This window comes from Heteronotia binoei, chromosome 4, assembly GCF_032191835.1.
Source record: "Heteronotia binoei isolate CCM8104 ecotype False Entrance Well chromosome 4, APGP_CSIRO_Hbin_v1, whole genome shotgun sequence".
NCBI classification, from domain to species: Eukaryota; Metazoa; Chordata; class Lepidosauria; order Squamata; family Gekkonidae; genus Heteronotia; species Heteronotia binoei.
In genome coordinates this window covers 179,717,147-179,741,373 of record NC_083226.1, presented here as the reverse complement: position 1 = coordinate 179,741,373, position 24,227 = coordinate 179,717,147, and the positions used below count along the sequence as shown (strand labels likewise).

Sequence of the window (24,227 nt, the reverse complement as noted above, 5' to 3'; positions counted from 1 at the left end):
CAGCCTCCAGTCTCATACGCTGGCCAACCAGTTCCTCTGGAGGGCCAACAACAGGGCAGAGAGGCCGAGGCCTTCATAAGAACCTCAGAAGAGCCCTGCTGGGGCAGACCAGTGAGGGTCCATGTAGTCCAGCTTCCTATCTCTCACAGTGGCCGGCCAGTTCCTCTGAAGGTCCAACAACAGGGCATAGGGGCTGAGGCCTTCATAAGAACGTCAGAAGAGCCCTGCTGGATCAGACCAGAGAGGGTCCATCTAGTCCAGCCTCCTGTCTCACACAGTGGCCAACCAATTCCTCTGGAGGGCCAACAACAGGGCAGAGAGGCCAAGACCTTCATAAGAACATTAGAAGAGCCCTGCTGGATCAGACCAGTGAGGGTCCATCTAGGCCAGCATCCTGTCTCACACAGTGGCCATCCAGTTGTCCTGGAAGGCCAACAACAGGGCACAGAGGCCTTCAGAAGAACATAAGAAGAGCTCTGCTGGATCAGACCAGTGAGGGTCCATCTAGGCCAGTATCCTGTCTCACACAGTGGCCATCCAGTTGCCCTGGAAGGCCAACAACAGGGCACAGAGGCCTTCAGAAGAACATAAGAGCTCTGCTGGATCAGACCAGTGAGGGTCCATCTCGGCCAGCATCCTGTCTCACACAGTGGCCATCCAGTTGCCCTGGAAGGCAACAAAAGGGCACGGAGGCTGTGGAGAAATGCCATCTTAGAGTGTTGGTGCTTCATTGGCAGGGATCAGTAAACTCCTCAGCAGGCTTTGTAGCCTCCCTCCAAACACCCCCTCCCTTTCCAGAGCCAAACCAACAACTCTAGGGGGAAAGTCTCCTAGAGAGGCAGGAAGTTCTTTTGTTCTGGGGCTTGGAGTTAGCAGGAAGAGAAGGGCAGTTGGAAGCCAGCGCTCGAGCGAGCATGTGGTGAGCATGGAGGCTTCTGCCTGGGAGGCCCCAGGCAGTCAGACCAAGTAAGTCATCCAAAAAGGCAGGGCAAGTTTAGGCCAGGGACAACAGGATGCGTTTATAATCAACTTTTCTTTGTTATGCTGTTTGCTGTGCGTGTGCTGTGCTGTGCTAACTTTTTAAAGGCAACTGGTTTTGTTTTGTTTTTCTTTCCCTATCTTTTTCTCTTTTAAATAAATATTTTTTCTGTTTTAAATGCTGGCAGTCAATCTCTGTACCACATAGATCCCCAGACCGCTTTAGACCACGCTGTTTTATAAAGGGGGCCCCGGGGAAGGGGGAAGGCATGCAGTTGGATAAGGTGCCAGTCCTCCAGGGGTGCCCCAAAGAAGTGCTGAGGTCTCTGTGAAACCCAAGTGCAGGGTGGCAGAGGACCTTGAGGCCTGGCCTCATAGCTGGAGAGGGGGATTGGGAGTCCTGTTCCTCTCAATCGGAACCCCTAGACTGAGCAGGTGGTGGCAGCGAGCCCAAGGGGCAGGAGGAGAAATAGCTCCCTCCAGGAGTTGGCGACTCAATAGGGAGTCTGACGGGACCGGGTCTGAAGGCAGAATCGGGCCGGTTCCGTCACAGAGGCCTTCAGAAGAACAGAAGAAGAGCTCTGCTGGATCAGACCAGAGAGGGTCCATGTAGGCCAGCATTCTGTCTCACACAGTGGCCATCCAGTTGCCCTGGAAGGCCAACAACAGGGCACAGAGGCCTTCAGAAGAACATAAGAAGAGCTCTGCTGGATCCGACCAGTGAGGGTCCATCCAGGCCAGCATCCTGTCTCACACAGTGGCCATCCAGTTGCCCTGGAAGGCCAACAACAGGGCACAGAGGCCTTCAGAAGAACATAAGAAGAGCTCTGCTGGATCAGACCAGTGAGGGTCCATCTAGGCCAGCATTCTGTCTCACACAGTGGCCATCCAGTTGCCCTGGAAGGCCAACAACAGGGCACAGAGGCCTTCAGAAGAACATAAGAAGAGCTCTGCTGGATCAGACCAGTGAGGGTCCATCTAGGCCAGCATCCTGTCTCACACAGTGGCCATCCAGTTGCCCTGGAAGGCCAACAACAGGGCACAGAGGCCTTCAGAAGAACATAAGAAGAGCTCTGCTGGATCAGACCAGTGAGGGTCCATCTCGGCCAGCATCCTGTCTCACACAGTGGCCATCCAGTTGCCCTGGAAGGCCAACAACAGGGCATGGAGGCTGAGGTCTTCATAAGAACATCAGAAGAGCCCTGCTGGATCAGAGCAGTGGTCCATTTAGCCCAGCCTCCAGTCTCACACACTGGCCAACCAGTTCCTCTGGAGGGCCAAGAAACAGGGCAGAGAGGCTGATGCCTTCCCCTGATGGCTCTGGGATTCAGAGGTTTAGTGCCTCTGAATGTGGAGGTTCCCCTCAGTCACCCTGGCTAGTAGCCATTGATAGACATTCTCCATGAATGTATCTAATCCCCTTTTAAAGCTGTCAATGCCCTGTAGCCATCACAACATCCTCCCACATTTTAATCCAGGGGTGTCAAACATGCAGTTCAGGGGCCGCATCAGGCCCCCAGAGGGCTCCTATTAGCCCCCCGAGCAACCGGCTGTCATCTGCTTCTTTCTTCCTATATTTTGCTTCCTTCTGCATCATAGCATGCTTTGCCAGGCTTGCTCAATCGCACAGGAGCTACAGAGCAAAGCCTCTATTTTCTTCACCGGCTGAGACTCCTCCCTTGGAGAGGAAGAGCTTGCTTTGCCAGGTTCTCTCAATTGCACAGCAGAGCTACTGAGCCAAGCCTCTCTTCCTTCTGTTGGCTGAGACTCCTCCCTCTCCTAGAAAGAGCCGGAGCTTCCTTTGCCCAGTTCCCTGGATCCCATGGAAGAAATACAAAGACAGCATCTTTTAAGACCACAGTGCTAACATTTTAAGCATGTTTTAAGTTTTTAAATATATGCATTTGTGTTTGTCTGTGTTCTTCATAAAATTTATCTCTCTGCTACCTAATATTAAACAGGTGCATACATGGCCCAGCCCTACATGGCCCAGCCCAACAAGGTCTCATTTATGTCATATCTGGCCCTCATAACAAATGAGTTTGACATCACTGTTTTATTCGTTCTTTGTGTAAGGAAACATTCCATTGTGTCCATTATGGGACGACTGGAGCGTTGACTCTGGAAATCTCTTACCCCCAAAATCTTGTTGGTCTCTGAGCTGCTGGTGGAATCAAATCTTGCTGTTCTACAGACCAACACAACTGCCCTCTGAAACTTTCTTCATACAAAAAGAATAGCTAAAGGAAAATTAAAGAACAGTTTGGTGTAGTGGTTAAGTGTGTGGACTCTTATCTGGGAGAGCTGGGTTTGATTCCCCACTCCTCCACTTGCACCTGCTGAAATCGCCTTGGGTCAGCCGTAGCTCTTGCAGAAAGGGCAGCTTCTGGGAGAGCCCTCTCAGCCCCACCCACCTCACGGGGGGTCTGTTATGGGGGAGGAAGGGAAAGGAGATTGTGACTGCTCTGAGATTTGGAATGGAGGGCGGGATATAAATCCAATTATTTCTTCATCTTCTTTCTTCTTCTTCCTCTTCTTCTATATTCTGAACGCCATCTGAAATATAATAGTGTCAACTGATATTAGCACCAGAATTTTTTTTACTGTTTTAATGGTTTTAATAATGTAATGTCAGCTGTTCTGTTTTTACATGTTGTGAGCCGCCCTGAGCCCGCTCCGGTGGGGAGGACGTGATATAAATTCAATAAATCATTATCTTCTTCTCCTTCCTCCTCTTCTTCTTTCGCCTCCTCTTCTTCTTCTCCTTCTTCCTCCTCCTCTTCTTCTCCTTCCTCCTCCTCCTCCTCTTCTTCTTCTTCTCCTTCCTCCTCCTCTTCTTCTTTCGCCTCCTCCTCTTCTTCTCCTTCCTCCTCCTCTTCTTCTTCTTCTCCTTCTTCCTCCTTCTCCTCTTCTTCTTCCTCCTACTCTTCTTCTTCTCCTTCTTTCTCCTCTTCCTCTTCTTCTCCTTCTTCTTCCTCCTCCTCTTCTTCTCCCTCCTCCTCCTCCTCTTCTTCTTCTCCTTCCTTCTCCTCCTCCTCTTCTTCTCCCTCCTCCTCCTCTTCTTCTCCTTGTTCCTCTACCTCCTCTTCTTCTCCTTCCTCCTTCTCCTCTTCTTCTCCTTCCTTCTCCTCCTCCTCTTCTCCTTCTTCCTCTACCTCCTCTTCTTCTCCTTCCTCCTCCTCTTCCTCCTCTTCTTCTCCTTCCTTCTCCTCCTCCTCTTCTTCTCCCTCCTCCTCTTCTTCTCCTTCTTCCTTTACCTCTTCTTCTTCTCCTTCCTCCTCCTCTTCTTCTTCTCCTTCTTTCTCCTCTTCCTCTCCTTCTTCCTCCTCCTCCTCTTCTTCTTCTCCTTCCTTCTCCTCCTCTTCTTCTCCTTCTTCCTCTACCTCCTCTTCTTCTTCTCCTTCCTCCTCCTCTTCCTCCTCCTCTTCTTCTTCTCCTTCCTCCTCCTCCTCCTCCTCTTCTTCTTGTCAAGAGGTGAAACTTAAATTCCCTTTCTCATTGCTTGCAGATGTCCCATCAGAGAAGTCTCTCTCAGCCGCATTTTGAGCTGGACGGGTCGTACCTCAATGTAGCAAGACAGCAGACTCTGCACAAAAACAACCGAAGCTGCCGTTTTGCAACCGTGGCTCAGCAGTGTCCAAGCGGCCCCGTTCCCGAGGCTTCAGTCCACGAGGGCAGACCAGGAGACTGGAGCAGGGGCCTGCTAGAACACAGCTTCTTACATGGGAAGTGCAACAACCTGATATCCCCGGGCAAGTCAAAGGAGCTTCCCCGTACGAAAAGAACTCCCGATGCCGGTCAGAGGAGCAACGAGTGCCCTCTTTCAACGTGTGTGTTTCACAGGAAGGCTCGCAGCACGGATTGCAGCTTCTTCCAGGAGGAGGAGGGCCGCCCCACTCCAAGAAGACGCTCCGGACTTCACTGTGGGTTGTCGCCGGACCACTCCGGCCCCTCGTGTTCGTCGGGGCCGAACGGCAGCCCAGGCTCTGGATCGAGAGAGAAGGGGCGGGGCAGGAGGCTGTCTGAAGAGAAGAGGAAGCAGCTCCTGCTGCAAAAGATGGAGCTGGAGATCGAAAAGGAGCGCCTACAGAACCTCTTGGCCGAAAAGGAGGCCAAGCTCTTGCTTCAACAGCAGCAGCTGTACCAGTCCCGGCTGGCTTACAACAGGTGAGTGTCCTCGAAGGGCCGCGGGAACGGGGGTGGCAGCGGTGGGATCTATGTGGAGGGCAGCCATAGGGAAGGCTTCGGACATTGCCAGTTGTCACAGCGGGTATTTGTTATTTATTCCCTAAATGCTGCAGCAAGCTTGCAGGTAAAGGTTAAAACGCTTGGGGCTCTTTAGCTTGGAGTAACGTCGACTGCAGGATGACATGATAGAGGTTTACGAGATTATGCATGGGATGGAGAAAGTAGAGAAAAAAGTCCTTTTCTCCCTTTCTCACAATACAAGAACTCGTGGGCATTCAATGAATTTGCTGAGCAGTTGGGTTAGAACGGATAAAAGGAAGTACTTCTTCACCCAAGGGGTGATTCACATGTGGAATTCACTGCCACAGGAGGTGGTGGCGGCTACAAGCATAGCCACCTTCAAGAGGGGATTGGATAAGCATATGAAGCAGAGGTCCATCAGTGGCTATTAGCCACAGTGTATTTATGGACCTCTCTCATGGACATTCAATGAAATTTCTGAGCAGCCGGGTTAGAACTGATAAAAGGAAGTCCTTCTTCACCCAAAGCGTGATTCACATGTGAAATTCACTGCCCCGGGAGGTGGCAGCAGCTACAGGCATAGACAGCTTCAAGTGGGGATTGGATAACCATATGAAGCAGAGGTCCATCAGTGGCTGTTAGCCACAAGGTATTGTTGGAACTCTCTGAATGGGACAATGATGTTGTATATTTTTGGTGCTGGGGGAGGCACAGTGGGAGGACTTCTAGCCCCACTGATGGACCTACTGATGGCATTTGGGGTTTTTTTGCCACCGTGTGACACAGAGTGTTGGACTGGATGGACATTGGCCTGATCCAACATGGCTCCTCTTATGTTCTTATGGAATTATGGGAAATGTAGTTCCCAAAAGCCTTAACTTCCCAGAGCTCCCTCCCCTCCCCCTCTGCCACATCCTCTGCAAAGATACCTCTTCTGCAAGGAATTTGCATGGCTTTTGTTTTCCAAATGTCTGTTTGCTCAGAGGCAATCAGAGCTGTGTACTTTAGAAGACTGCTGGGGTCACAAACAAAGGTGAGGCACTAAGTAGGAGCAGATGGATTTTTAATGATCCAGGATGTTAAATCCATGCATATGTTTCCGCTAATGGGGGAAGAAGCAGGCGAGAGGCTGAAGCCGAGGCGAGGTGGCGTTGTGGTTTGAAAAGCGCTTTTGGAGCACTTGGAGGGGCATCGGCTGCCCACCCCTGGAACTCTTAAATGCCTTCACATTGAGGCCTTCGTAATGGTGGTTCTTTGCCTCTGTTATACCCAAGATTCTGATGGGAAGGTGGCCCGCACTGTGGAACGCTACTTTGCAGGAAAGCAACGGCCGTGGAAAAGCTGGCAGCATCCTTTACCGTCCCTGCTCAGTTTCCTTCTCTGTACGGATTTGTCAAGTTCGTTAGGAGCGAGACCTTCTGCGATCGTGAAGTAGAGCATCCATGTCAAAGGGCAGTCTACCTCTGAATGCCAGACGACGATGATATTGGATTTGTATCCCGCCCTCTGCTCTGAATTTCAGAGTCTCAGAGCGGCTCACAATTGCCTTTTGTCTCCTTCCCCTCACAACAGACATCCTGTGAGGTGGGTGGGGCTGAGAGGGCTCTCACAGCAGGTGCCCTTTCAAGGACAACCTCTGCCAGGGCTACGGCTGACCCAAGGCCATTCCAGCAGCTGGAAGCGGAGGAGTGGGGAATCAAACCCGATTCTCCCTGATAAGAGTCCATACACTTAACCACTGCATCAGACTGGCTCTCCCAAAAGCTGCCCTTTCAAGGACAATGTGAGGGCTATGGCCGACCCAAGGCCATTCCAGCAGGTGCAAGTGGAGGAGTGGGGAATCAAACCCGGTTCTCCCAGATAAGAGTCCGCACACTTAACCACTACACCAAACTGGCTCTCCCAGAAGCTGCCCTTTCAAGGACAATGTGAGGGCTATGGCTGACCCAAGGCCATTTCAGCAGCTGCAAGTGGAGGAGTGGGGAATCAAACCCGGTTCTTCCAGATAAGAGTCTGCACACTTAACCACTACACCAAACTGGTTCTCCCAGAAGCTGCCCTTTCAAGGACAGTGTGAGGGCTATGGCTGACCCAAGGCCATCCCAGCAGCTGCAAGTGGAGGAGTGGGGAATCAAACCCGGTTCTTCCAGATAAGAGTCTGCACACTTAACCACTACACCAAACTGGTTCTCCCAGAAGCTGCCCTTTCAAGGACAATGTGAGGGCTATGGCTGACCCAAGGCCATTTCAGCAGCTGCAAGTGGAGGAGTGGGGAATCAAACCCAGTTCTCCCAGATAAGAGTCCGCACACTTAACCACTACACCAAACTGGCTCTCCCAGAAGCTGCCCTTTCAAGGACAATGTGAGGGCTATGGCTAACCCAAGGCCATTCCAGCAGCTGCAAGTGGAAGAGTGGGGAATCAAACACGGTTCTCCCAGATAAGAGTCCGCACACTTAACCACTACACCAAACTGGCTCTTTTGATGCTGGAGGGGACACCCCTGGGAAGGGGAGTCGCCTTTCATGTCCTGCTCCAGGAACTTCCTAGAGTCATCCAGTTGGCAGAAACAGGATAAGGTGCTGAGCAGATCCATGCTCTGGGTAGAACTCTTAATGCCCCGGTATAAATCGATGGTGCGGCCTCATTCGGAATATCGTATACAATTCCGATCATTGCACCTGCAAAAAAATATATATATATTATAGCCTTGTCAAAATCCCAAAGGTGCCCACAGACTCAAAAAGGTTGGGGAGCCCCGCTCTAAAAGTAATCCACAGCTTTAAACCTTGGGAGCTTACAGAGAGCAAGCCCTCAATCCTTGGTGCTCCATCCAGAACTCTGGGGTGCCAGAAAAGATGCTGGACTCCCCGTTGTACTGCATCTGTGGTCTCTCTCTCTCCCCCCCCCCACCTGTGTGCACACCCCTCCTTCTCTTCTCTTCTGCCCCCCCCCCCTACCACCACGGGGACAAACGGCTGCGTTCAGCACCAGCTGCAGTCTCTCAAGAGCCATTGAGGGCGGCATCACGGTGAGCACATCAGACTTCATTCAGAGACTTCGTTCTCCCCCCACCCCCCCTTTTGGCAGATAGGAATTTGCAGTTGCACCTGCCGCGGAAGCTCCCGATACCAAATGCGGAATCGAGCCTCTCGGCGCTCTCCCCGTCGGGGTTTTCGAAACAAACTTCGGGATCAGTTTTTTTGTGGCTCGTGTCCGCCTTGCTGAGAGGCGTGGAGCAGGGCAGACAAAATAGGCTTTGACCCCTCTTCGGGAAGGGAAGGAAGAGGCTCTCCAGAAAAGCAGTCCATTTAGTAGCACAGATGGTGGGTGTCCAAAGCAAACAACTTTAAAAAGGGTGGGGGGGGGGAGAGAACGAACCGCAGTTGATCTTTTATATCCTTTGATTGTGGGGTTCGCTGGATATTTTGAACCTTTTTAATGCTGAATTCAGGAGTCTCCACCAGCGATGCTTTGGGTGGGTTGCCAACTCCTGGCTAGGAAATACCAGAGATTTGGGGGCGGTACCCATGGAGGGGGGAATTTGGGAAGGGATTTAGTCTGCAATCTATGGTATAATTATAGAGTTTTGCCGCATTGTCACGACACGGGGGGGGGGGGGTGTCTTACCAAGTGCCGCCACCACTCTGGGTTAAGGGTTCCCCTTGAGAAGGCCCAGAGTACCCTCCCAAGCCCTTTAGGCCTCCTGTAGATTAGGCCAAATAATAGGCCTGAGGACCAGGCAGAGTGAACAACAAAAAGGTTTTCTTTTAAGAGGGAAGTTCAGTGCAATGTAAACAAACAAGGTGCATTGAAGAGCAAAGGGGTGAAGGGAAAATAAGCAAATGCCCTAAAGCAGTCTCTCTATACAGTCCCTACTGCCTCAGTCAAACCTGGACCAACTCACCCTTCCTCTAAGGGCGAGGGTCTCTTCCTTGCAGCAGCCTTCCTTAGCTCTGCCTCCTAGGAAAAGAACACCCACGTCCTGGGCTTGGTCTTTATGTATTCTCTTCCCAGGCCCCACCCCTCTTTGGGCCTGTTTCCCTCCAAAACCCCAGCTACCCAATCACAGGGACAGAGGGGATCCGCCCTCAGCCTGCCCCGGCGGGGAGGGCGGGATACAAATAAAAAGTATTATTATTATTATTATCCTGGGAGGTTCAATGTAACTCATGTTTGCCATGGTACGTTCTTCTCTTCTGCAGGTGTAAAGGGCATCCTCCTGATTCGGAAGACCTTCTGGTTGACGCAGTGCTGATGAGACCGGGGGGGCCGGCCCCTGTGTTGAATGGCCCTGGCAGGATCCTCAGGTAATGCCTTTGTCATGTCTTCCCCTCTTAAGGACGTTCGCATCTCAGGATATTTTATAGTTTGTCTCAAGGGCTTGCGTTGGTCAAGTCACAGGTGACTTACAGCAGCCCCTGGGAGTTTTCAAGGCAAGAGACGAACAGAGGTGTTTTGCCATTGCCGGCCTCTGAGAGCCAGTTTGGTGTGGTGGTTAAGTGTGCGGACTCCCATCTGGGAGAACCAGCTTTGATTCCCCGCTCCTCCGCTTGCACCTGCTGGAATGGCCTTGGGTCAGCCATAGCTCTCGCAGGGCAGCTTCTGGGAGAGCTCTCTCAGCCCCACCCACCTCACAAGGTGTCCCTTGTGGGGGAGGAAGATAACGGAGATTGTAAGCCACTCTGAGACTGACATTCAGAGTGGAGGGCCGGATATAAAAACATCATCATCATTTCTTCTTCTTCAGTTTGGTGTAGTGGTTAAGTGTGCGGACTCTTATCTGGGAGAACTGGATTTGATTCCACTTACAGCTTACAGCTTCCTCCACTTACAGCTGCTGGAGTGGCCTTGGATCAGCCATAGCTCTAGCAGAGGTTATCCTTGAAAGGGCAGCTGCTGGGAGAGCCCTCTCAGCCCCACCCACCTCACAGGGTCTCTGTTGTGGGGGAGGAAGATAACAGAGATTGTAAGCCACTCTGAGACTGAGATTCAGAGTGGAGGGCAGGATATAAATCCATCATCATCTTCTCCTCCTCCTTCTCCTTCTCTGCCTCCTTCTGCTCCTCCTTCTTCTCCTCCTCCTTCTCTTCCTCCTCCTCATTCTCCTCCTTCTTCTCTTCCTCCTTCTCCTTCTTCTCCTCCTCCTCCTCATTCTCCTCCTCCTTCTCTTCCTCCTTCTCCTCCTCCTCCTTCTCTTTCTCCTCTTCCTCATTCTTCTCCTCCTCCTCCTTGTTCTCATCCTTCTTCTCCTCCTCCTTTTTCTCCTCCTCTTTCTCCTCCTCCTCCACTTCCTCCTCCCCGTCTAGTGTCCTGGCCCCACTGATGGACCTCCTGACGGCACTTGGGTTTTTTGGTCACTGTATGACAGAGTGTTGGACTGGATGGGCCATTGGCCTGATCCAACATGGCTTCTCTTATGTTCTCTGTATTCTTGGTGCTTGTGGGGGGAAGGCAGCAGTGGGAGGGCTTCTAGTGTCCTGGCTTCACTGATGGACCTCCTATGGCACTTGGGTGTTTTGGTCACTGTGTGACACAGAGTATTGGACCGGATGGGCCACTGGCCTGATCCAACATGGCTTCTCTTATGTTCTTACGATGCTATAGGTGGGCAGAAGGATCCAGTGGGTGACTACAGCCCAGGTGATGAACATAAGAGAAGCCATGTTGGACCAGGCCAATGGCCCATCCAGTCCAACACCCTGAAGAACTTACAAGCAAGGAAAACAAGAATACAGGAAATCCCAATATTCACTTGCTCTGCGCTTTGGAATCTGGATGACGTGTCGTGCGCTCTGCTTGGGGTGGGATGGAGTTTTCTTCCCACCCAGATCTTAATAATAATAATAATAATAATAATAATACAATAATTTTATTTATACCCCGCCCTCCCCGCCGAGGCAGGCTCAGGGCGGCTCACAGAATGTGAAAAGAGCCACGTTAAACAATAAAACAGTTACACATTTCTATAACATTTAAAATTTACCATTAAATTTACATAATATAAAAGTCTAAAATCAATCTAACATAATCTCATCATATTGCTATCTCGATTGCTGATGTTAGTGATGGCACGGTGTTCATTTCAGGTTCCATCTTGGAAGGCTAGCCGGAAGAGGGCGGTTTTGCACGCCCTACGGAATTGCTTGTGCAGATAAGATGTTATAGAAGTGCAGTCAACTAGCTCATCTTTGCTGCTGTTTTCACTCCATAACCATTGGTGGGGAGGTGGGAAGGAACACTGATAATGGAGATTTTATTCCCCTTAAAAATGGGGTCCCCAATCCCCGGGCCGTGGACCGGAACCAGTTTATGGCCTATTAACAACCAGGCCATGAGTTGTGTGATTATTTCATTATATATTACAATGTAGTAGTAGTAGTATAGAATCATAGAGTTGGAAGGGACCTCCAGGATCATCTAGTCCAACCCCCTGCACAATGCAGGAAACCCACAAACACCTCCCCCTAAATTCACAGGATCTTCATTGCTGTCAGATGCCCATCTAGCCTCTGTTTAGAAACCTCCAAGGAAGGAGAGCCCACCACCTCCCAAGGAGGAAGCCTGTTCCACTGAGGAACCGCTCTAACTGTCAGAAAGTTTTTGCTAATGTTGAGCTGGAAACTCTTCTGATTTAATTTCAGCCCCTTGGTTCTGCTCTTGCTTCCTTCTCCGGCGAAAGAAAGCCATTCCGCACCATTTTCTATATGACAGCCATTCAAGTACTTCAAGATGGTGATCCTCTCACCTCTCAGCCGCCTCCTCTCCAGGCTAAACATGCCCAGCTCCTTCAGCCTTTCCTCATAGGACTTGGTCTCCAGACCCCTCACCATCTTCGTCGCTCTCCTCTGGAACCGTTCAACATAGTAGTAGTAATAATAAGAAAAAGAAGAAGAAAATGATATTGGATTTATATCCTGCCCTCCACTCAGAATTTCCGTGTCTCAGAGCGGCTCACAATCTCCTTTACCGTCCTCCCTCACAACAGACACCCTGTGAGGTGGCTGGGGCTGAGAGAGCTCTCCCAGCAGCTGCCCTTTCAAGGACAACTCCGTGAGAACTATGGCTGACCCAAGGCCATTCCAGCAGCTGCAGGCGGAGGAGTGAAGAGTCCGCACGCTTCACCACCGCACCAAACTAGTAGAAATAAAGCGCACAATTGGATCACCCTGAAACCATCGCTGCCCCCCACACCCGTTCCATGGAGAAATCGTCTTCCGCAAAACCGGTCCTTAGTACCAAAAAGGTTGGGGACCGCTGATCTTAAAGAACCTTCCTTCGAGCCCCTGCCTGCCCTTTGGTAACAGGTGGATTAAAGCCTCAGCAGCCCCCCTAGATAGCGGCAGAGGCCCGGAAATAATGCGGCGTCTGTGAAATGAGACTTGCAGATTCCATGAGTTTGTCCATTTCTCTCTCCTGCGTGCCGCCTCCCCCCCCCCCCACCCCTGACGGAACCCGTAGTCATTTTTCAACGTTAACATGCGCTTTCGGAGCTCCCCCGGTCTCGATGCCAGCTGGTCGCGAAGTTTGGCAGGGAGACATCGGAAAGTTTGTTTCCCGTATTCATTCATCAGTTCTGCAAAGGTTACCAGATGAATGCTCCCTAAATAATTTAATCTAATGTAAAGCCAGAGGAGGCGAAGACGACAAGTCCATTTGTCTCCCTTTTATGCATTTGAATATGGAAGCGATGTTTGCGTCAGTCTCTGAAAAGGGTGCATGTTATTACGGGCCCAGAGAACGGTGCTGAGCCGCTTGACTGTATCATTAAGATACTAGAGACTTTTGCAAAAAAATTTTTAAGTGATCCAGGAAAGAAGCTCTCTCTGCCTTCTGGTTGACATGAACTTTTCCTGGAGTAAAATCTTAATTTTAATTCTCAGCTAAGCAAAACTCCGATTTTTGTGTAGTGGTGAAGTGCACGGACTCTTATCTGGGAGAACCGGGTTTGATTCCCCACTCCTCCATTCGCACCTGCTGGAATGGCCTTCGCACAACCATAGCTAGCGCAGGAGTTGTCCTTGAAAGGGCAGCCGCTGTGAGAGCCCTCTCAGCCCCACCCATCTCACAGGGTGTCTGTTGTGGGGGGAGAAGATATAGGAGATTGTAAGTCTGTCTTTGAAAGAGCAGCCGCTGTGAGAGCCCTCTCAGCCCCACCCACCTCACAGGGTGTCTGTTGTGGGGGGAGAAGATATAGGAGATTGGAAGCCGCTCTGAGTCGCTGTCCTTGAAAGGGCAGCTGCCGTGAGAGCCCTCTCAGCCCCACCCACCTCACAGGGTGTCTGTTGTGGGGGGAGAAGATATAGGAGATTGTAAGCCACTCTGAGTCTCTGTCCTTGAAAGGGCAGCTGTGTGAGAGCCCTCTCAGCCCCACCCACCTCACAGGGTTTCTGTTGTGGGGGGAGAAGTTATAGGACAGGTTTTCCCAAAAGTTTCCTCTCCGTGGCCCGGTTCTCTCCCTGTGGTCCAGGCGTAGGACAATCAGGGAGCGATACAGACACTGCATGCAGGCCAGGAGCTTTCCCTGCCCTCTCTTAATTTTAATTCTCAATTTTAAGATTCACCAAAGAGCCAGTTTGGTGTAGTGATTAAGTGCGTAAACTCTTATCTGGGAGAACCGGGTTTGATTCCTCACTCCTCCGCTTGGAGCTACTGGAATGGCCTTGGGTGAGCCAGAGCTCTTGCAGAGTTGTCCTTGAAAGGGCAGCTTCTGGGAGAGCTCTCTCTTCCCCACCTACCTCACAGGGTGTCTGTTGTGGGGGGAGAAGGTATATAGGAGATTGTGAGCCGCTCTGAGTCTCTGATTCAGATAGAAGGGCGGGGTATAAATCTACAGTCTTTTTTTCGTGTTTTTTTTTTTTAAGGAACACACAAAAAACCTTGGCATTCAGGGTTTATTTCCCATCAAAGTTAAAAAGTATTCACAACTATTAAACTTGCTCGGGCGAGTCATTAAGAGTTTTCGAGTGAAAATAAATGATACAATCACCACCCCAAAAAAACATATTTTTTTATAATTAACTCCTCATTTTGAGTTAATTACCTACAATTACCAAGTGTAATTGCAATTTATTCTCTATTATCTGTTGGGGAAGAATCGCACACGGGGGAACGTGTGTTTCTGGCCAGGCTGCGCAAGGGCGTGCGGAAAGGTCCTGGCGGCAGACAGGCCATGAAAGGGGGCAGGCGGGAGGGAGGGAGGGAGTGGCGCATGGTGCTGCTCAGTGACCGGATGTGGGGTCAGTAGGCATGTCTCAAAGGGGGTTGCGTGTCTCTTGGAGGGCACCTGCTTTTGGTTTAATGATTTGGGGAGGGGGTGGTGGGTTTGAAATGCGATTTTCGTTGTGAACAGGGCTTTATTCTGAGCTGGAATGCACAGGAAAGCAGTTTGGTGTAGTGGTTAAGTACAACCTCTTAACTGGGGGAACCGGGTTTAATTCCGCACTCCTCCACTTGCAGCTGCTGGAATGGCCTCAGGTCAGCCATAGCTCTTGCAGGAGTTGTCCTTGAAAGGGCAGCTTCTGGGAGAGCTCTCTCAGCCCCACCCACCTCACAGGGTGTCTGTTGTGGGGGGGAAAGATAAAGGAGATTGTAAGCCACTCTGTGACTCTGATTCAGAGAGAAGGGCGGGGTATAAATCTACCGTCCTTTTCTTCTTGGTGTCAGAGTGTGTGGCCTAATATGCAAATGCGTTCCTGCTGGGCTTTTTCTAACAAGAAAGCCCTGCGCGAAACAATGGTGATGTCGGGGGTGTGACATAATATGCAAATTAGTTCCCGTTGGGCTTTTTCTACCAAAAAAAGCCCTGTGCGAAACAATGATGTAGGGGGTGTGGCCTAAGATGTAAATGAGTTGCTGCTGGGCTTTTTCTACAAAAGAAGCCTCGTGCGAAACAATGGTGATGTGGGGTGTGTGACCTAATATGCAAATGAGTTCCTGCTGCGCCTTTTCTACAAAAGAAGCCCAGGTTGTGTATGTTTTAATTTGCTAGCGGCCTTGGTAGTTCTTGTGAGGGAAGAAAGGTGGGCTATTTCTGCCAGCTGAGGGTGCGCACACAGTTGAGGATCCAAGGTTTGTTTTGAACGGTGAACCTTCCCCTCAGCGACAAGACGTTCTTTCAGCAGCAAGCGTAAGGGCTTTGGGTGCGCTGCCATGAGGTAAGTCTTGTGGTGAGTCTTTGTGGAATTCACTGCCACAGGGGGTGGTGGCGGCTACAAGCATAGACAGCTTCAAGAGGGGGTTAGATAAAAATATGGAGCAGAGGTCTATCAGTGGCTATTAGCCACAGTGTGTGTGTGTGTGTGTGTGTTTGTGTATATATATATATATGAATATATGAAGCTGTCTTATACTGAATCAGACCCTTGGTCCATCAAAGTCAGTATTGTCTACTCAGACTGGCAGCGGCTCTCCAGGGTCTCAAGCTGAGGTTTTTCACGCCTATTTGCCTGGACCCTTTTTAGTTGGAGATCCCAGGGATTGAACCTGGGACCTTCTGCTTACCATGCTCTACCACTGAGCCACCATCCCTCCCCATGAACATATGAAGCTGCCTTATACTGAATCAGACCTTTGGTCCATCATAATCAGTACTGTCTACTCAGTGGCTCTCCAGGGTCTCAAGCTGAGGTTTTTCACACCTCTGCCTGGACCCTTTCAGTTGGAGATGCCAGGGATTGAACCTGGGACCTTCTGCTTCCCAAGCAGATGCTCTGCCACTGAGCCACCATCCCTCCCCTGCTCTCCAGGGTTTCAAGTTGAGGTTTTTCACACCTATTTGCCTGGACCCTTTTTTTGGAGATGCCAGGGATTGAACCTGGGACCTTCTGCTTACCAAGCAGATGCTCTATCACTGAGCCACCGTCCCTCCCCGGGAGGGTAATTTTTTTGGCCACTGTATGACACAGAGTGTTGGACTGGATGGACCATTGGCCTGATCCAACATGACTTCTCTTATGTTCTTATTCTTATGTTATGTGAGGGAGGATATCACTAAGGCAGGAGTTGTCTGCAAGTAACAAAGAAGATTCACATATTTGGAGCTTGTGCCTTTTTGCCGATGGATTATGTCTTAGTTTGACGTCAGTTATATATGGTTACAGGATGGCTCTTGGATGAAGCTTTCATGCGAAACGTGGTATACGAAGTCGACAGACACGCAAAGGGCATAGAGAACCCTTTGGAGCCTTTATTTTGGGAGATTGAATCAACCACCGTTTACGGAACTGTTTGCGTTTGAATGTTCCAGGGGAAGGGGTTTTTTTTAATGGACTCTTTGCATTTTCCTTGAAACTTTTCTGAAAATTAATGTGGAATCCATCCCCTTGTAGAAACTTCCTGTATGTTTGTATGAGGTAAAAAAATTGGGCACGGTATTCATCATTCGTTTATAAGTTCTTTATTTTTCTTGCACGCCGCAAGTTTTGTTTTGGATCTCTTTTGCTGTGTAGCCACTTCGTTTCTTACCTAATTTTAAGGAACGGCTCAGCAGAACAGGTCTCCAGGCAGGTGAAGGAGAAACTTGGCTGAGACACACAAATTGAAACTAGTTACAGCTTCAGAGAAGACTAATCTGCACGCTGGCCTGGAATCTGCACCCTGGTCCGCGACAGTAGCCCACTACGGTGTGCCCTAACGGGCAGAGACTCACCGTCTTTCCTTGTGTCACACAGCCGGGGCTAGCAGTGCCTTCTGCTGGCTGCCGCCACTCTGGTACGAGTCTATATGGAAGGGCCCAGAGCACCCAACTACCCCCGTTTCCTCCTTATTAATAGATACCTCCTAATTGCGACCAAGGAGACGTGAGGACCCAAGGAGTAGAACAACAGTTTATTTACACTGCTCAAATAATAAGTGGGTAAAACAGGGAAATATATATACAGTAAAGGTTGGTGCTAATAAGCAAAAAGCCCTGACGCCTTTATCTATACAGCCCCTACTCTAATAACCAGCACTCACCCCCTTGGGTAAGGGATCTTTCCCCTGCTGCAAGCTCTCTAGGCTACAACCTGCCTCCAGCTCAGCCTTCCAGGAAAAGAACACACCCTGCCTGTGCTGGGCCCTTTTATGTTCTCCTCCCAGGCCCCACCCCTCTCTCGGCCAGTTTCCCTACAAAACCTGGCCACCCAATCAGAGGGACAGAGGGGATACTGGGAAATGTAGGCTCTTCCCAGTAACTCCTAGGCAGGCTTCCCTGGGGCCTGCAGGCCTCACTAGGCCCAAGACCATGACACCTTTACCAGGCTGGTTCGACTGGAGATGCAGAGACTGGTGACATCAAGTCTCCTTGAAGCGAACGACCTCTCGCTGTAATCATCCGGCAGGCCCATAGTTGGCTTTAAGAAGAAGATGATATTGGATTTATATCCTGCCTTATATTCTGAAACTCAGAGTCACAGAACGGTCACAATCCCTTTACCTTTCCCCCTGACATACAGACAACAGGCACCCTGTGAGGTAGGTGGGGCTGAGAGAGCTCTCCCAGAAGCTGCCCTTTCAAGGACTAGTCCTGCGAGAGCTATGGCTGACCCAAGGCCATTCCAGCAGGTGCAAGTGGAGGAGTGGGGAATCAAACCCGGTTCTCCCAGATAAGAATCCGCACACTTAACCACTACACCAAACTGGCTCTCTTAAGTCTTGTAACAAGAGCTGAACCCCCCCCCCCCCCCATTAGACTCAAAAAAGCAACATTCAACCAAAGACGCTACTAGTCCTGGACTTCGGTACTCTGGGGCCATTATTCGCTTGAGCTCTGGTGGCACTGCCCAACTACTGCCCAGTTGCCATTGTGGATCCCCCCCCCCTTCTGAGCCAGTTTGGTGTAGTGATTAAGTGTGCAGACTTTTATCTGGGAGAACTGGGATTGATTCCCCAGTCCTCCACTTTTCACCTGCTTGGAATGGCCTTGGGTCAGCCATAGATATTGCAGGAGTTGTCCTTGAGAGGGCAGCTTCTGTGAGAGCCCTCCCAGCCCCACCCACCTCACAGGGTGTCTGTTGCGGGGGGAGAAGATATAGGCGATTGTAAGCCACTCTGAGTCTCTGATTCAGGGAGAAGGGCAGGGTATAAATCCGCAATTCTTCTTCCGTGCAGGCACACGCGCGGACTGCCTTTTAGTAGGCCTGCGGAAATGCAGTCCCCTCCCCGTGCGTTGCCTGCACAGAAGACCACTCGATGAACGACGGTGACAGGCAAGCGCGACCCCGTTTTCTTTCTCTTGAGCCGATCACGTAATGGGAAGAGTGACGCTTCGGGTCTCAAACCCTCTCATCAGATACAGCCCTTGCATGGCAAAGCACGGCACGCATTGCATTCATACATCCTCGCTGATAAGACTATGGCTTTCCGTGGTCATTACCCCGCGAGCAGTAAGACAAACGGCCCACGACAATTTGTTTTCCTGCGGTTGCTTGCGCGAGCCTCGCCCCAGCACGAAAAAAACTTCAGCGCATTATCAAAACATAACCACCTTCGGTTGGATGTCTTTAAGGGAAAAAAAAGAACCCATCTCTCCTATGCAGATGGTCTGCTGCGTGCTCAAGTACCCACTTTGTGAGTATTTGGGAAGATCAATACACCCTGCACCTGCTTTTGTGCGCACTCCTGACATCTGGGAGAGGTGAAATTTTTTTCAGAAAACCATCCGCTCTTGTATTTCAGTGCGATTGTTGAATAGGAATGCCTTTCACCAGCCTGGAGGAGGGGCGGGGGGGGGGGGGCGTGTAGGAGAAAAGTAGAGACGGATTTTGTTAGGGCTGCCTGCTTTTCAGGCAAGACGCTCTGCTAATAATTGCAGCGCATAATTATGCCTCACAGTTCAACTGCCTCACCTCTGGTGCAGTGGCTAAGTGGGCGGGCTCCTATCTGGGAGAACCGGGTTTGATTCCGCACTCCTCCACTTGCAGCTCCCGGAATGGCCTTGGGTCAGCCAGAGCTCTGGCAGAGGTTGTCCTTGAAAGGGCAGCTTCTGGGAGAGCCAGTTTGGTGTAGCGGTTAAGTGTGCAGACTCTTATCTGGGAGAACCGGGTTTGATTCCCCACTCCTCCACTTGCAGCTGCTGGCATGGGCTTCGATTAGCCATCGCTGTCTCAGAAGGAGTTCTTGAAAGGGCAGCTGGTGTGAGGGTCCTCTCAGCCCCACCCACCTCACAGGGTGTCTGTTGTGGGGGGAGAAGACTTAGGAGATTGTAAGCCACTCTGAGTCTCTGTCCTTGAAAGGGCAGCTTCTGTCAGAACTGTCTCAGCCCCACCCACCTCACAGGGTGTCTAATGTGGGGGGAGAAGACTTAGGAGATTGTAAGCCGCTCTGAGTCTCTGTCCTTGAAAGGGCAGCTTCTGGGAGAGCTCTTAGCTCCACCCACCTCACAGGGTGTCTGTTGTGGGGGGAGAAGATATGGGAGATTGTAAGCCGCTCTGAGTCTCTGATTCAGAGAGAAGGGCTGGGTATAAAGCTGCAGTTTCCTTCTCCTTCAAGCCAGTTTGGTGTAGTGGTTAAGTGTGCGGACTGTTATCTGGGAGAACTGGGTTTGATTCCCCAATCCTGCACTTGCACCTGTTGGAATGGCCTTGGGTCAGCCATAGATATTGCAGGAGTTGTCCTTGAAAGGGCAGCTGCTGTGAGAGCCTTCTCAGCCCCACCCACCTCACAGGGTGTCTGTTTTGGGGGAGGAGGGTAAAGGAGATTGTGAGCTGCTCTGAGACTCTGAGATTTGGAGTGGAGGATGGGATATAAATCCAATATCATCATCATCTTCTTCTACTTCTTCTTCTTCTTCTTCTTCATTTCCGAGGTCTTTCTAAACTTTCCTCCATATCTCATGCCTGGCCATCTCTGCTGAGCCCGAGAAGTGGAGAGGATTCTTGTTCTCTGTGTCCTATATATATATATATATATATGTGTGTGTGTGTGTGTGTGTATACACATACATACATACACACTGTAGCTAATAGCCACTGATGGACCTCTGCTCCATATTTTTATCTAACCCGCTCTTGAAGCTGGCTATGCTTGTAGCCGCCACCATCTCCTGTGGCAGTGAATTCCACATGTTAATCACCCTTTGGGTGAAGTACCTACTTTTATCCGTTCTAACCCGACTGCTCAACAATTTCATTGAATGCCCACGAGTTCTTGTATTGTGAGAAAGGGAGAAAAGTACTTCTTTCTCTACTTTCTCCATCCCATGCATAATCTTGTTAATCTCTATCATGTCACCCCACAGTCGACGTTTCTCCAAGCTAAAGAGCCCCAAGCGTTTTAACCTTTCTTCATAGGGAAAGTGTCCCAAACCTTTAATCATTCTAGTTGCCCTTTTCTGTGCTTTTTCCAATGCTATAATATCCTTTTTGAGGTGCGGCGACCAGAACTGCACACAGTACTCCAAATGAGACCGCACCATCGATTTATACAGGGGCATTATGATACTGGCTAATTTGTTTTCAATTCCTTTCCTAATAATTCCCAGCATGGTGTTGGCCTTTTTTATTGCAATCACACACTGCCTTGACATTTTCAGTGTGTTATCTACCACGACCCCAAGATCTCTCTCTTGGTAAGTCTCTGTCAGTTCACACCCCATCAACTTGTATTTGTAACTGGGATTCTTGGCCCCAATGTGCATTACTTTGCACTTGGCCACATTGAACCTCATCTGCCACATTGACACCCACTCACCCAGCCTCAACAGATCCCTTTGGAGTTCCTCACAATCCTCTCTGGTTCTTTCCACCCTGAACAATTTAGTGTCATCCGCAAACTCCATGACTCTCGAGATTACTAAGGAGCCTTTGATGAGGAACTTTATCAAAAGCTTTCTGGAAGTCAAGGTAAACAATATCTATCGGGTCTCCTTTGTCCACCTGTTTGTTCACCCCCTCAAAGAAATGTAACAGGTTAGTGAGGCAAGATCTTCCCTTACAGAACCCATGCTGAGTCTTCCTCAATAACTCGTGTTCATCAATGTGTCTACTCATTCTGTCCTTGATAATGGTTTCTACCAACTTTCCCAGTATTGAAGTCAGACTGACTGGCCTGTAGTTACCCAGATCTCCTCTGGAACCCTTTTTAAAGATGGGGGTGACATTTGCTACCTTCCAGTCCTCAGGAACGGAGGCAGATGTCAATGAAAGATTACATATTTTTGTCAGGAGATCCACAAGTTCAACTTTGACTTCTTTCAGAACTCTTGGATGTATGCCATCCGGACCCGGTGACTTATTAGTTTTTAATTCGTCAATCAGTTGTAGGACCTCCTCTCTTGTCACCTCAATCTGACTCAGGTCTTTCAACACCCCTTCCAATAGAAGTGGTTCCGGAGCAGGCAAACACTTCTCATCTTCCACAGTGAAGACGGAGGCAAAAAATTAATTTAGCTTCTCAGCCATTTCCCTATCCAGTATTTCATGCCTACTTGCCTGGACCCTTTTTAGTTGGAGACGCCGGAAATTGAACCTATGACATTTTGCTTGCCAAGCAGATGCTCTACCACTGAGCCAGCGTCCCTCCCCTGCAAAACTCTCGTATTCAAGAGGGCATTCTTAAAAAGAGATTAGACCTGTAGCAGAACCAACAGCCAAAGGTAGCCCATTTGTAATGCAATTGTCCAGTGCAATGCTTCAGACAGGTACGCCTCCTTTTACTGCATTGTCATCCACCTTCTGTGTTCCATGGAGGTAGTTTTGAAGGGTAGCTGTATTGGTAGCTGACCCAAGGCCATTCCAGGAGGTGCAAGTGGAGGAGTGGGGAATCAAACCCGGTTCTCCCAGATAAGAGTCCTCACACTTCACCACTGCACCAAACTGACTCTCTTAACAGTTTCTGTTAACTTATACCTCTTGCTGTGAATTATTGCATCGAAATCTGGGGACAATGACTGTCCTGTAGCAATCTTGAGTAAGCTATTCAGGTGTTGTTCAGGTGTATATCTGTCAGTTGCAACCCTGCTTTTGAGGTATTGACATTCATTCATTACAGAAATGTCACAGTCAATGCTTCGAGTCTAAGACCTAGAGGAAAACATGAAATGTCTGGGCATTGCAAACTTTTGTATATAAGTTGCTTCACGTGCTGGTCAGCCAGCAGAGAAAACAGAGGCTTTGCTCCGTAGCTCCCGTGCGATTGAGCAAGCATGGCGAAGCAAGCAGTGATGCAGAAGAAGTGAGTGAGAGAGAAAGAAGCAGATGACAGTGAGCTTGAGGGTCTGATAAGAGCCCTCCGGGGGCCTCATCCGGCCCTTGGGCCGCACATTTGACACCCCTGGTATAAGTGTTTTGACTCTCTAGTATGGGAAGAAAGTTGTGGGCGGGGGGGGGAGGGTGTAGCAGAGGAAGGAGAGCTTGTTTGCCTCGGGGTAATTGCTGGCCCCTCCCTCTGCTGTTGCTTTGGCTGTTGAGTCAGAGGTGGGTGGGGGCTTGATTCTTTAATTTGCAAGGCTCATCCGTGGCAGAGGCAGAAGTGGCTAAGCTGCAGAGGAGGGCGACGAAGATGGTGAGGGGTCTGAAGACCGAGTCCTATGAAGAAAGGTTGAAGGAGCTGGGAATGTTTAGCCTGGAGAGGAGGCGGCTGAGAGGTGATAGGATCACCATCTTCTAGGAGGAAAGGTTGAAGGAGCTGGGCATGTTTAGCCTGGAGAGGAGGTCGCTGAGAGGTGATATGATCACCATCTTCAAGTCCTTGAAGGGCTGTCCTTTAGAGGATGGGGTGAGATTGTTTTCTGTGTCCCCAGAAGGGAGGACCAGAACCAATGGGTTGAAATTAAATTGGAAGAGTTTCCAGTTCAACATTAGGAAGAACTTCCTGACCGTTAGAGCGGTTCCTCAGTGGAACAGGCTTCCTCCTTGGGAGGTGGTGGGCTCTCCTTCCGTGGAGGTTTTGAAACAGAGGCTAGATGGCCATCTGACAGCAATGAAGGTCCTGTGAATTTAGGGGGAGGTGTTTGTGGGTTTCCTGCATTGTGCAGAAGGCTGGACTTGATGACCCTGGAGGTTCCTTCCAACTCTATGATTCTAGGGAATGATTGTTAGAATCTCATTACCAGCAAGGTTTTGGGCTTTTCTTACACAATTGCTCTTTGTAGGTGTTACCCTTTCTTTTGCATCTTAGCATCATAAAGGCAACAATACAGCCCATCCTTTGCTTGCATTCTTTCCCAAGCAGCCAAATGCACTCTTGCCTTCCGCCCCGCAGCTCTGCCGTTCCACTCTTGGGGCCGTCTGTCAATTCTTTGCATTCGTGACACACATCACCTCCTGCTATTTCAGCCCTAGGTCTCCCGAGAAGCGGCTGCCAGTTGTGCCAGCGCTCAGCTCAGCTGGGGCCGCCAAACTTCAGCTGTCTTGCGAGCTCCTCCGCAGTCTCTAGAGGTGCATCTAATCACACTTTCCCACCACCTCGCTGGCTTCATGAATTGTACTTAAATGCTGCATGCTTACCTGTTTCCTTTCCCTTCCTTGCTTCTCAGCAGTTCTCAGCATTTTGACAAGCCTTGGAGAAGTTCTGCTTGCCAATTAGCCCCTCCCTCCCTCCCTCCCTCCCTCCCTCCCTCCCTCCCTTCCTTCCTTCCTTCCTTCCTTCCTTCCTTCCTTCCTTCCTTCCTTCCTTCCTTCCTTCCTTCCTTCCTCCCTCCCTCCCTCCCTCCCTCCCTTCCTGTTTGGTGTAGTGGTTAATTTCATGGACCCTTATCTGGGAGAAACAGGTTTGATTCCCCACCCCTCCACTTACAGCTGCTGGAATGGCTTTGGGTCAGCCATAGCTCTGGCAGTGGCTGTCCTTGAAAGGGCAGCTGCTGGGAGAGCCCCCTCAGCCCCACCCACCTCACAGGGTTTCTGTTGTGGGGGAGTAGGGAAGTGTTAGCTGCTCTGAGTCTCTGATTCAGAGAGAAGGTGGGGTATAAATCTGTAGTCTTCTCCTCCCTCCCTTCCTTCCTGTTGAGGCGTGTGTCTCTGAGAAGATAAAGGTCAAGTAAGTGTTGCTTGCTTGGTCAATGAAATGTGCCTGGATGGATCTGCACAAAAGTGGAAATACTGGCTTTATTCGTAGATGCA

The 24,227-nt window shown here is 50.1% G+C and overlaps 1 protein-coding gene across 2 annotated transcripts in view; it reads left to right on the top strand.

Moving 5' to 3' along the window:
• Window positions 1-24,227, top strand: part of KIAA1328 (KIAA1328 ortholog) — a 447,944-nt gene that overhangs the window by 308,889 nt on the left and 114,828 nt on the right. For both annotated transcript variants that reach the window (XM_060236224.1, XM_060236223.1), the window contains 2 exons: window positions 4,487-5,145; window positions 9,393-9,497. In XM_060236224.1, the coding sequence (XP_060092207.1) occupies window positions 4,487-5,145; window positions 9,393-9,497 (764 nt within the window). The remainder of the gene's footprint in view (window positions 1-4,486; window positions 5,146-9,392; window positions 9,498-24,227) is intronic.